Below are 11,886 nucleotides of genomic sequence, written 5' to 3'. Positions count from 1 at the left end.
AAGGAGTGGGGGGGGTGCGGGAAGAGTCTGACAAAAATCGTACACCTATGGATGAGGACAGTGGGGGCGATGGGGGCAAGGGAAGAGGGTGGGGTGGGAATCGGGTGGAGGGGAGCTATGAGGGGAAAAAAGAGGAACAACTGTAATAATCTGAACAATAAAGATTTAATTTTTAAAAAAAGTTCTATCATGGTAATGGCTGTTGGTGGGATTTTCTAAGTTTTCAAAGTAGCTCCAGTTGATCTCTCAGTGGCTGAGGGAGGTGCTGTGTCCAGGGGTCCTTCCCATTTGCTGGAGGCCAATACTAAGCCTATCTAATAAAGAGGGAATATACTAATTGATTTTCATACCCTCACAAAGATGGTGGTGCCCATAGCCCATAAGGAGGGGATATGCTAAATGACTGTCATGCCCTCACAAAAGATGGTGGTGCCCACAGCCAATAAGGAGGGAATATGCTAAATGACTGTCATGCCCTCACAAAAGATGGTGGTGCCCATAGCCAATAAGGAGGGAATATGCTAATTGACTGCCATGCCCTTAAAGATGGCAGTGCCCACAGCCACAAAATGGTGATGCCCAGTCCTCTCAGCCCCTCCAGGGCAGCAGGTTTGCAGCACGGCCGGGCTTTCCCCCATGCGGGTCCGGTGGGTCCGGCTGCTCTGTGCGCCTGCCTCCGGAGTCTCCCAGTCCCCTCAGCCCGCCAGCCGCCTAGGACTGGCCTGAGGCCCAAGTAAGCCTCGGATGGCAGCTGCCCAGCTGCCCAGCTGCCCAAGGCGCCCGAGGCTCAGGTAACCAGGGCTGGCCAAAGCTTGCACTGCCGGCAGTGGCAGCAGCAGAGGTGTGATGGGGGCGTTGCCTTCCCAGGATCACTGGGTGGCCTCCCTCCCCTGAGGGCTCCCAGACTGTGAGAGGGGGCAGCCTGGGCTGAGGGACCCCCTCCAGTGCATGAATTCTCATGCACCGGGCCTCTAGTAAATTATAAGGCTACTTTGAGGTCACACACACAGGAAGTGGCAAAGTCCTAGATTCTTAGCAGGATTTCCACCTCGAGCTGTATTTTGTTTTTACACATTACAATTAAAAGAAAATTTGTTAAAATGCACATAACATAGAATTTATTATGTTAGCCATTGAAGTGTACAGTTCAGTAGTGTTTAAGTACATCCACATTGTTGTACAACCAATCTCCACAGTTCTTTTCATCTTGCATTAGTATTTTATTGAACACTGACTCCTCACTTCCCTCCCTTCCTTCCTGGTCACTCTCCTACTTTCTGTCTCTCTGAATTTGACTCCCCCAAGTACCTCATGTAAGTGGTATCTCACAGCGTCGGTCCTTTTGTGTCTGCACCATTTCACATTCCCGCTGGCATTGTGCAAGGCTTCCAGTGTCTCCACGTCCGTGCCTACACTTCTCCATTCTAATGGGTGAGAGGTGGTATCTCCCTGTGGTTTTGATCTGCATTTCCCTGATGATGAGTGATGCTGAGCATCTTCTCCCGGGCAAGCAGAATTTTAAAGAGGGCCGTTCAGGACCAGCGGTCACCATCTGGGTAAATTCCAGTGCTAACTGCCTGAGCACTTGCCGAAGGGCACAACTGTAGAGTAAGTGGCCCAGCACATTTCAAGCCTGTTTAGTGGTAAAGCTCACCGATTTATACTTTTGCATTGGGAGGAAATTGAAACCTAGCGATGTGAAATGACTGGCAAAAAGTCATGGAGGTCCAAAATCTCGACCTTGTAGAAATGAAGGCGGGGGAGAGGGAGACGGCCAAGGCTCTGGGAACCCTGGGTTCTCAGTGTCATTGCTGGGACTAGAAGCCACTCTTCCGGTTCCTGTTCCAGGGCCAGCAAAATCTGGAGCTCAGTTTGTCTTCCGGCTTCCGCAGTGATTCACAGATGTTCATTTGTTCACCAGGCAGTTCTTGAGCACCTGCTCTGTCCCCAGTGCCGTGCTGGGGATAAAGCAGTAAAGGAGGTAAACATGATCTCTGCTTCCATGGTTGTTGTCCGGTGTCAGAAGTCTCCTTACCCTGGCAAAATCAGTAAAATGGTGCTAACCTTTGAGCTAGCTTTGCATCTTAATGATTATCCCTTAAATAATGCATCATGGACAATGGCATTTTATTTGAATAGGGTTTTTCTTACAGGCCCTGTAAAGTTACTGTTTTTTCCTTTTAATTATAAAAGTAATTTGAGATTATGTGAATATTCTCTTCCACATCAAACTTTCATTGGTTTTAATTCCCATTCATCATTTCTTTTCTCCTTTTTTTTCGTTTTGTTAATTCTCACCTGAGGATATTTTTTCCATTAATTTTTAGAGAGAGTGGAAGGGAGAGGGAGAGACAGAGAGAAACATCGATGTGAGAGAGACACATCGATTGATTGCCTCCTGCATGCACCCCCACCAGCGCCGAGGAACCTGCAACCAAAGTAAATGCCCTTGACTAGAATTGAACTCAGGACCCTTCAATCTGTGGGCCAACACTCTAACCCAGGGGTGGGTAAACTTTTTGACTCGAGGGCCACAATGGGTTCTTAAACTGGACCGTAGGGCCGGAACAAAAGCATGGATGGAGTGTTTGTATGAACTAATATAAATTCAAAGTAACCATCATTACATAAAAGGGTACGGTCTTTTTTTCTTTTAGTTTTATTCATTTCAAGCGGACCGTAGTTTGTCCACGGCTGCTCTAACCACTGAGCACCGGCTAGGGCTCCCATTGATCATTTATTTCTAAATCCATTGTTCCTTCAACATATATTTGCATTTGAGAATGCAAGCACTTTCCCTTCTCTCGCATTTACAGAAAGTAAGGATTGGTGGACTCTCGTTATGTAAAAGTTTATGATCCATTTATTCATCGTGATGCTCAGTGTGTCCCAGGTTTGCCTAGTGAGAGCCCTTCAGGCTGGCTCCTCTGTCCTTTGGACATACCCTCATGATTTCTTTGAGCTTTTCCTTGTCTTATGGTGTAGGATGTTTCAGGACCGTCTTGTACTTTCTCTGCCTGTTTTGTGTTGGTCTGATCACTGGGTAGTGATACCGTTGCTAGGAATGCTTGGGGCACTCCTCACAGACATTTTCCCTGAGGAGCCAGTGTTGAAGCTGGACCAGCCCTTGTGGTTCTTCAGGTTGCCAGCTGCACCTCCACGGTGATCATCAGGGAACTTTGAAAAAAGATGAAGTGTTTACTCACAAGTCCTGCCTGGGGCTACGCAGCAAGGTCTTGGGGTTGGCAGAGTCGACAGAGAGAGAAAAAAGGGAGAGAGAGGGAGACAGAAAGAGAGAGAGGAGTGGATTGAGGGTGGGGTGCCTAGGGTGTTGTGTGTTCACTCTTGATCAATTTAAAACATAAGAGTGGGTAATTGAAGTGCAGGAAGGGAAAAAGCAAGTCGACAGTGAAAGGATCACTTATCTAGGTCAAGCAGAGTTTTGTGAACAAGAAAAAGGGAAGTTCAAGGGTGGGTGGCCTGGGTTTTTATAGTCACGTAGCTGGCAATGTGTTTGAGTCCAATGTCTTTGAAGTGGATGCCTCAGCAATCAAAAGCTTATGCTGCAATAAAAAAAAAAGCTGCTTGTGATGTGCTTACACTACACTGTCCCAGCCTTGGAGCCTGTCATTTCTTCAAGGAGCCTTGGTTTCTTTATGGCAGGAAAGGTATTAAAAAACCGAGACCTGGGCGCCTGCCCGGAGTGTTCTGTGACATTGGTGTGCCATTGTTTCCAGGCCCTCCCGGCAGACAGAGCCAGGGGCTTTGTGGGTGTGTAAGCACGTATCTAAGATAGCTCACCCTGCCCCCCCCTCCCCCCATGTCTGTGTATTTAAAATGTAGAGTTTAGCCGAAACCGGTTTGGCTCAGTGGATAGAGCGTCGGTCTGCGGACTGAGGGGTCCCAGGTTCGATTCTGGTCAAGGGCATGTACCTGGGTTGCGGGCACATCCCCAGTGGGAGATGTGCAGGAGGCAGCTGATCGATGTTTCTCTCTCATCGATGTTTCTAACTCTCTATCTCTCTCCCTTCCTCTCTGTAAAAAATCAATAAAATATATTAAAAAAAATGTAGACTTTAAAAACAAAACTTATGGATGTAGAATTCTGATGAGACACAGATGTGTATTTTTGGGAAGATGTCATTCATTGTTCTCTCCATCTTTAACAGGTGGCTAAATCCCTTGTTTAAAATCGGTCACAAACGGAGATTAGAAGAAGATGATATGTATTCAGTGCTTCCGCAAGATCGCTCAAAGGAACTTGGGGAAGAGCTGCAAAGGTAAGCACAGGCAGTGAGGAGAAGGGTGCGGAAGGAGAGCCTCTAGGGCAGCGGTTCTCAACCTGTGGGTCGCGACCCCTTTGGGGGTCGAACGATCCTTTCACAGGGGTCGCCTAAGATCATCAGAAAACGCATATAGAATTACTTAATGTTTTTGTGATTAATCACTATGCTTTAATTATGTTCAATTTGTAACAATGAAATTGGGGGTCACCACAACATGAGGAACTGTATTAAAGGGTTGTGGCATTAGGAAGGTTGAGAACCACTGCTCTAGGGTCTAATGCTTTGGACTTTGGACAGGGTGTTGTCTTCCTTTGGGTCCTTCTGGAGCTTGGGTACACTGCCCTCCCTAACCCACAGCCTGTCCCTGGGCTTAACCTGCTTGGCAGGTGGGTGAAACTGGAGGTGCCTGTGCCTTTGTGGAAGTGGAGATGAGCCCCCAGCCAGAGCCCTGAATGCCAAGAACCGTCTGGGGAGGAGGTATCCCTGGAGGAAGTTGTCTGGACTCCTGTCTGCCCTCTTGGGCTGCTCAAGGTGTCGTAGTCCTGCAGAACTGGCAGGAACTTGTTTCCTGAGACTGGGGCTGTTCCCCTCCAGGCCTGATGTTCTGGCGCCTCAGATACTGCACCCCGAATTTTGGGAGCCCTGCAGACAGCATCTATTGGACAGGGGTGAAGTGCCCAACAAGAGGCCCTTACCTTTCACTCTGCTACCTCCCGGGTTTGCCCTGCGGCTGGGCGTGCTGCTCTTCACCGTGCTGTGCTTCTCCTCGCAGGTACTGGGATGAAGAACTTTCGAGAGCCCAGAAAGTCCCACAGGAGCCATCTTTAACAAAAGCAATCATCAGGTGTTACTGGAAATCCTATGCAATTCTGGGATTTTTTACGTTATTTGAGGTAAAAGCTTTGATCGCAGTGAACCGTTTTTTGGGATCACTGGGGAGAGAGGCAAGAAGTTTAAGGCCTGTGGATAAAAGGTGTCCAGGAAACACGATATCGTTAGGCTGGGCAATTACTCAAATGACTGGACGTAGGAGGAGGGGGTCACTATTTTTCTGTTAACCAATTAGAGTGTTGAGGAAGGGCAGCCCTGGAAAGAGAAGACATTTCTTACCATGTTAGGATACGGTTGGTGCTCAGTCAATGTTATAAACACTGAGTGGTCCTTGACTGGAAGAAGATCCCACAGCCTCCAGGAATATGTGTTTTGGAGGAAGTCAGTTGGGATCAGCGCCCAGAACCACGAGGCATTTTATACAGGTGCTCTACACATAACTGTTACCTTGCCCAGGCCAGATCTGATCCATGTTCTTCCAAACAGGTGTTGTCACCTGGAAGGTGTTGTCACCTTCCAGGGAAATAGAACCCGGGGCCCTGCGTCTGGGCTGAGCTGGTCAGAGCTCCCAGGAGCAGACGTGCCTCCAGGCTGCCACCTTTGCAGTGGGCCCGGGTAAAACAAAGCAATGCCTTCTCTCTGGAGAAGCTCCGGCATCACCATGAATTCTGGAGAATTTGTGCATCACCCATTCTGGTTTCTTATTCCTGGTTATTGGGCCGATGGCTGGTTGGTAGCCTGGCATTTCAGAGAGTGTAGGAGGGGATGTGTTTCAGAGAACCCAAGGCAGAAATCCATGATGTCAATGACCTCCATTGCCCTGAAGGGCCTCCAGTAAGACATTGTCTGCCTGGGGGCACAGTACCAGCAGCCTACCTGTCCTGGGTAGGTATGCTGAAAATATGCCTGCATAGCTCATGCTCTCCATGCCTTAAAGACATTGGTGGCCCTGCGTGTGCCTGCGATGAGTAGAGACAGAAGTTGCACTTGCTATGAAAGGGTGGTTTCAGCTGCAGGAGGGCAGTGAGTTGTCATAAGTGCGTTTTGTTGGGTTGGCTGATTTGATGTGGGAGATATAGCTCCTGTTTAAAAGGTTCTGCTGTAGTGAAGGGCACTGTGGGCATTGGGTGGCTAGGTAGATGAACTCTCCCCTACACAATTAGAGAAAACCAGAGACTCTGTCAGCTAACAGGTACAGGTGACTGGGTGGTCCTGGGAAACTGAAGTTGTTGATGACAGATGTGGGTTGGCTAGTGTGCCAGAGGTTGGGGACAGGTGTATGGGGCAGAGTGCCTCCTTTAAGAGGGCACCAACCACCATGTGGATACCGCTGTGGCCTTGTGAAGAGCAGGGTGGAGATGCAGACCAGCGGGACTAACTGGGGGTATTAGAGGGTACAAGAGCCCGTTGGGCTGGTCTTTGACCTGTGCACAGGTGTACCAGTGATGGTGTTTCTACATTGTTACAATAAGTCTCAGTTTGAAATAAGCAGGTGCGAAGCTTGTGTCACTGTGGCCTGTGTCTGTAGCTTTTCCTGACCAAATGTGACTGCTGACCTCCCCAAGCAGAGCTCTCATGAATTCTTCTTGCCAGGAGCCCTCGGGGCCTCGGATGTGCCTGTGGCCCACACCACGTGTCTGGTTGTGGGTGGATGGACTGAGTGGCCTCGGGCTAGTTTGGGATAGTATGCTGGGGCAGTCTCCCTCTGCTGCCCCCACTTTCCTTTTGCTACCAGGTGCCGGAGAAGCTTTGCGTCTTTAGTGGGCGGAATTTGGGAGAAGTAGACACAGAGGTAGAGCTGCAGGAGCTAGGATTCCTCTTGAGAAAGAGAGGGTAGGCCCCACTGTGGTGCTGGGATTTGTGCCCCCATAATACTCAACTATTGGGAGATCCAGGACACCTAGTATTGGGGGACTGAACGCAGGTGCAGCAGTCAGGTGCTCTTGACCCAGTAGAGACCCAAAGCTCATTCTCAGATGGGATCTAGTCACCATCTGGGGCTTAGAGATACCACCCCAAGGAGCCAGCTGCCCAGGACAACAAGCTCAGTTCAAACCCAGCAACTGGGGCCACCCTTTGAGACCTGCCTGTCTTCAGCTTCTCCAGCACCTGGTACATCGCCAACATGGGGCTCATACTCAGTAGTATTAGTATGAATATTAGTATGAGTAGCAGCAGGAATAGTACTATACTCCTCAGTAGTAATAGCAGCAGCAGTGGTTCGTATTGAGTGGTAATAGTAGTACCAGTAGTGGTTTCAGCAGGGCTTACTCAGCGGTGGTGATGGCAGAGTAGTATTATAAGTGTAGTAATAACACTAAACACTAAGCTTCTATGAGCATCTTATATGTAATATTACATTTATTCCGTTGGCCAACTCTAAACAAGGTGGAAAGTATCCTTATAACCCCGTTTTAGAAAGGAGGACACACAGTGCCAAGTAGATACACGTTTGCTGAGGGTCACGCAAAGCATGAAGGACAGAGCCACGACTCTGTCTTGGACTCTGTGATTAGAGCCTGACCATGTCTAGGACCATGTCCAGTGTCTTCAGAATCTCAGACATGTGCATCTTGGACTTGGCCTAGCTATGATAAGTAAGATGCTAAAAACTCCCTGGAGCCTGGCTGGTTTGGCTCAATGGTTGAACCAGGAGGTCATGGTTTGATCCCCAGGTTGCCAGCTCCATCCCCAGTAGATGTGCAGGAGGCAGCAATCAATGATTCTCTCTCATCATTGATGTTTCTGTCTCTCTGTCCCTCTCCCTTCCTCTCTGAAATCAATAATCAATCAATCCATCTATCTATATGTATTAATAATATTTATCTATATCTATATCTATCTATCTGTCTATCTATATACATATAATGCCAAGCATCCTCTATCGCCTGCCAGGCCAAGGGACCCCACCTGTGCACAAATTCGTACACTGGGCCTCTAGTATATAAATAAAAGAAAAGCTTTATGTGCTAAAGTGGTGCTCTGCAAACCCTAACAGACAAACAAACAAACAAAATAAAAGAAACTCCCTGGAGCAGGAAGTCAGACTGAGGCTTGAAAATTGGGGTGGCCAGGTCCCCTGGATGCTGAAAGTGGCTAGGGCAGTGGTCGGCAAACTGCGGCTCGCGAGCCACATGTGGCTTTTTGGCTCCTTGAGTGTGGCTCTTCCACAAAATACCACGTGCGGGCGCGCATGTACAGTGCAGTTGAAACTTCATGGCCATGTGCAGAAGTCGCTATTTGCCGACCACTGGGCTAGGGTGTTGATCTAGCAGCAGCAGCATGGTGCACTCAGATGGACCAGGGCCTTGTAGGAAGACACCTTCCACTCATTACCATCCCCAAGTGGGTGCGGTTGTGGCTGTGGCCCTGGTGACCTAAGTTCTCGAACATTCATTCACACTCATAAGGCTCCATTCCAGGTCGGCTCCTTGAGATGGACCCAAGACATAGCCATCTTGGATGGGACTCAGATTGTGATTTCTCAGATTACTCAGCAAGAGCCCCTGGTTGTCTGCTGTGAGCTGGTGAATCGAGGAGTGCATGTGCATTTGCATGTGCTCAGCAAGGATGGGAATCCCAGATCAGTCACTAGTGTTGGGGGCAGTTCTGTCTCAATGTCTGAACACACTTTCACATCGCAGGGTGTGCACTGGGCTTGGGGTGTTCATGGTGACAGCTGGATGGCACCGGGCAGTGCTGGTAGCAGACAGATCAGAGGTGAAGTGGTATTGGGCTTTCTCCCAGGAGTGTGCTTGCGTGTTCATGCTGCGTTCGGGTGGTTTGTGGTATAAAATTAGACAGTGGCCTAGATTCCCTAGATGAGCATGCTGTTCATTTGAACTGTGTGTTTAAGATAATAACTGGCAGAACTCTTCGTTGTGATGCAGTGAAGTTCAGGGGCCACTAAGGGTCATTAGAGCTCAGCTAGAAGTAAACCTTGAATTTCTTGTTTCTGGCAGCCAAAAGAAGCCTGAAATCCAACACAAATACTCTTGTTTTCCTAGACGTGCATGTTGACACTCTGCTGTTTTGGAGACGTTGGAAATGATTTCTTAGGGTGAAACTAGTAAGGCTCTGTTTATATTTCAGAAATCATTTTCAAGTGCTGTTTGGGGTTTTCAGTGATTAAAACTCGTTACTGAGTTAGCTGGGGTGAATGTTAGTTTAATGATTAATTTCTTGAAGCAGCTGCCCATTTTGTGGTCTTATGTCTATGCTCCTTGTTGGTCTTTGCATTTTAGATAGTGAAGGATCTAAACTCAACCTGGGATTTTCTAGAAAGCTCAAGGCCTGAGAATTATCAAAGCGTGGGCAGGGCCTTCCCTGGGCCCCGCTGGCAGCAGCCAGGGGAGGAGGCTGGGTGACGCCGGCCCAAGGCCAGGCTTTTCAGGTTGGGATTTCAAAGTAGTGAAAACCTCTGTCCTACAGAATTGAGAAATGATTGTATGCTCAGAGAAACAGGTACTAGGCTGGTGATGAACGCGGTGTTCTGATAGGCCAGCGCCAATTAGAAGGGAACAGCCAGTGAGTTCCCGGCACTCCTGGGCCCTGGTGCACCGCCATGGAGACTGCAACGGGGAAGGAGCAAGTCTCTTTCCATCCAGAGCCCTCAGGGTAGAGCGGAGGAGCCTGAAGCCTCCTCTAGGGCCAAAACTTGGGGAAGGCTACCTCCCCAGTCCTGGGGCCTTTTCTTGAAGAGATGAGGTTCTCTGCCTGCTGGTATGTTTGTGACGTGGCCTCAGAGAGCTGCTGTGGGTTCTCCAGGCCCCTTCCCCTGAGAGGGGAGGAGTGGGCTATTCCATGACCTTTGGAAAAGTGCTGGCCTTTGTCTGAGGTCACTGTAGCCGATTATCTTTGGTCTAGGAGGAGGCTGTAGAAAGGCAAACATTTCGTGTTGAAACTAAGCAGCTGGACAAGAAATAAACAGACAAACAAAACTCTGAGTAGAATGTATGCCTCGACTTAGGGCTGATTCTCTGAGAGCGGTACTGGGCTTTTTTTTTTTTTTAATATTTCCCAGATCTTTCTTCCAGGTGTCCCTCACCTCTGCCCAAGCCGGGTGAAGAAATTGCTAAAATAATTGTGGGCCAGGAGCAACCACTGAGAGCTACACAGCAAAGGAGAGATGGAGGGAGCATCCAAAAAAGCTAACAGGAGACCCTCAGAGCAGACCTGCTGTGTACACCCTGCTGGTTCCAGGCACATAGCACTAGCATGGCAATATCCACAGCAATGACCCCGAGTCGTTAACAAGGGAATGCTTCTCAGTCCATTTTAAGAAATCAGGGAAGCCAAAACCGGATTGGCTCAGTGGATAGAGCGTCGGCCTGCAGACTGAAAGGTCCCAGGTTCGATTCCGGTCAAGGGCATGTACCTGGGTTGCGGGCACATCCCCAGTGGGAGATGTGCAGGAGGCAGCTGATCGATGTTTCTCTCTCATGGATGTTTCTAACTCTCTATCTCTCTCCCTTCCTCTCTGTAAAAAATCAATAAAATATATTTTAAAAAAAGAAATCAGGGAAGTAGCCCTGCGGGTGTGGCTCAGTGGTTGAGCATCGACCTATGAACCAGGAGGTCACGGTTCGATTCCCAGTCAGGGCACATGCCCAGGTTTCCGGCTCTATCCCCAGTAGGAAACGTGCAAGAGGCAGCTGATGGATGATTCTCCCTCATCATTGATGTTTCTGTCTCTCCCTTCTTCTCTCTGAAATCAATAAAAGATATTTAAAAAAAAGTCAGGGAAGTAGGTGACTTATTTTAAAAGGATTGCATTCAAAATGGTTAAAATAAAAATCTGCCCAGAAGTGAAACTTGCCATTACTATCTAGGAAAATTGGGCTGTAGGAATGATTTCAGTTAAGATTTCTCATTCTGCCCTGATTGCCTGTGAACAGCAGCGTGTCTTCCAAGTCCTTTGTGAAACCAGCCTCTGCCAGTCTTTGCTGCCAAGCATGGAGCAGGTCCCGTCCAGGACTTGTGTGGGATACACGTGGTCATGGCTTACACTTATTCTCATGCTGGGTTCCGAGCACATTTCACTTTCTCAGCTCCTGTAGTTGTTCCAGGATTTCTCTTAGGTAGACAAGGCAGGCATTTTCACCGATGAGGGCATGGAGGGCATGTGACGGCTTAGAGTCCTGTGACTTGCAAGTAGCCGATTTGGTCTCTGAAGCAAATGTTCTAATTCCTAGGCCAGTGAGTGCCCTTTGCATTCCGTCCTGATGCTTTCTTCCCTGCCACACCCCCTCCCACGGATGAGAGAGCCCAGAGTAGGAGTGTGTTTTCTGACAGTAGCTGTGTGCTCCTCTGTCAGCTGCTTCATACAGTGTGTTTCCCCCCCTGTAAGTTTGTAAGGACATTCAAAAACAGAAAAATAGAATAGGATTGACACGGGAGAAGCTCAGAAAACAGACTAGGAGTTATCCTTCTGTAATGGACATTGACATTTACAAAGGAAATCTCCATGTGATGGCTCTAAATCACTAGAAAAATCTTAGTGAAGAAGTGTATGAAGAAAAAGCTGTACAACAAACTCAACTCTATCCTTATTTTACCATGCCTTTCCTATTAAACCCTCATTTTGTCTTTACCTGAAGATGGTATTTAAGATAGTGACTTGGAATTACTCAGTTTTTCTGGGCACCTCCCATGTATACAGGATATGTGCATATTAATGAGCTTCTATTAGTTTTTCTCTTGTGATTTTACCTTTTATTACAGGGGGTCTCAGCCAAGAACTCAGAAGGGTAGAGGGAATTCCTTTCTT

The 11,886-nt window shown here is 48.2% G+C and overlaps 1 protein-coding gene across 1 annotated transcript in view; it reads left to right on the top strand.

Moving 5' to 3' along the window:
• The first annotated feature begins 4,173 nt into the window (after nucleotides 1–4,173).
• The window catches only part of ABCC4 (ATP binding cassette subfamily C member 4), a 196,266-nt gene continuing 188,553 nt past the window's right edge, over nucleotides 4,174–11,886 (top strand). Inside the window, exons 1-2 of the mRNA XM_015567729.1 lie at nucleotides 4,174–4,280; nucleotides 5,059–5,179. Coding sequence (XP_015423215.1) covers nucleotides 4,225–4,280; nucleotides 5,059–5,179 — 177 coding nt within the window. The 5' untranslated portion in view covers nucleotides 4,174–4,224. The remainder of the gene's footprint in view (nucleotides 4,281–5,058; nucleotides 5,180–11,886) is intronic.

Source organism: Myotis davidii, unplaced genomic scaffold (assembly GCF_000327345.1).
Source record: "Myotis davidii unplaced genomic scaffold, ASM32734v1 scaffold419, whole genome shotgun sequence".
Classification (NCBI taxonomy): Eukaryota; Metazoa; Chordata; class Mammalia; order Chiroptera; family Vespertilionidae; genus Myotis; species Myotis davidii.
This window is presented reverse-complemented; position numbering and strand designations above follow the sequence as displayed.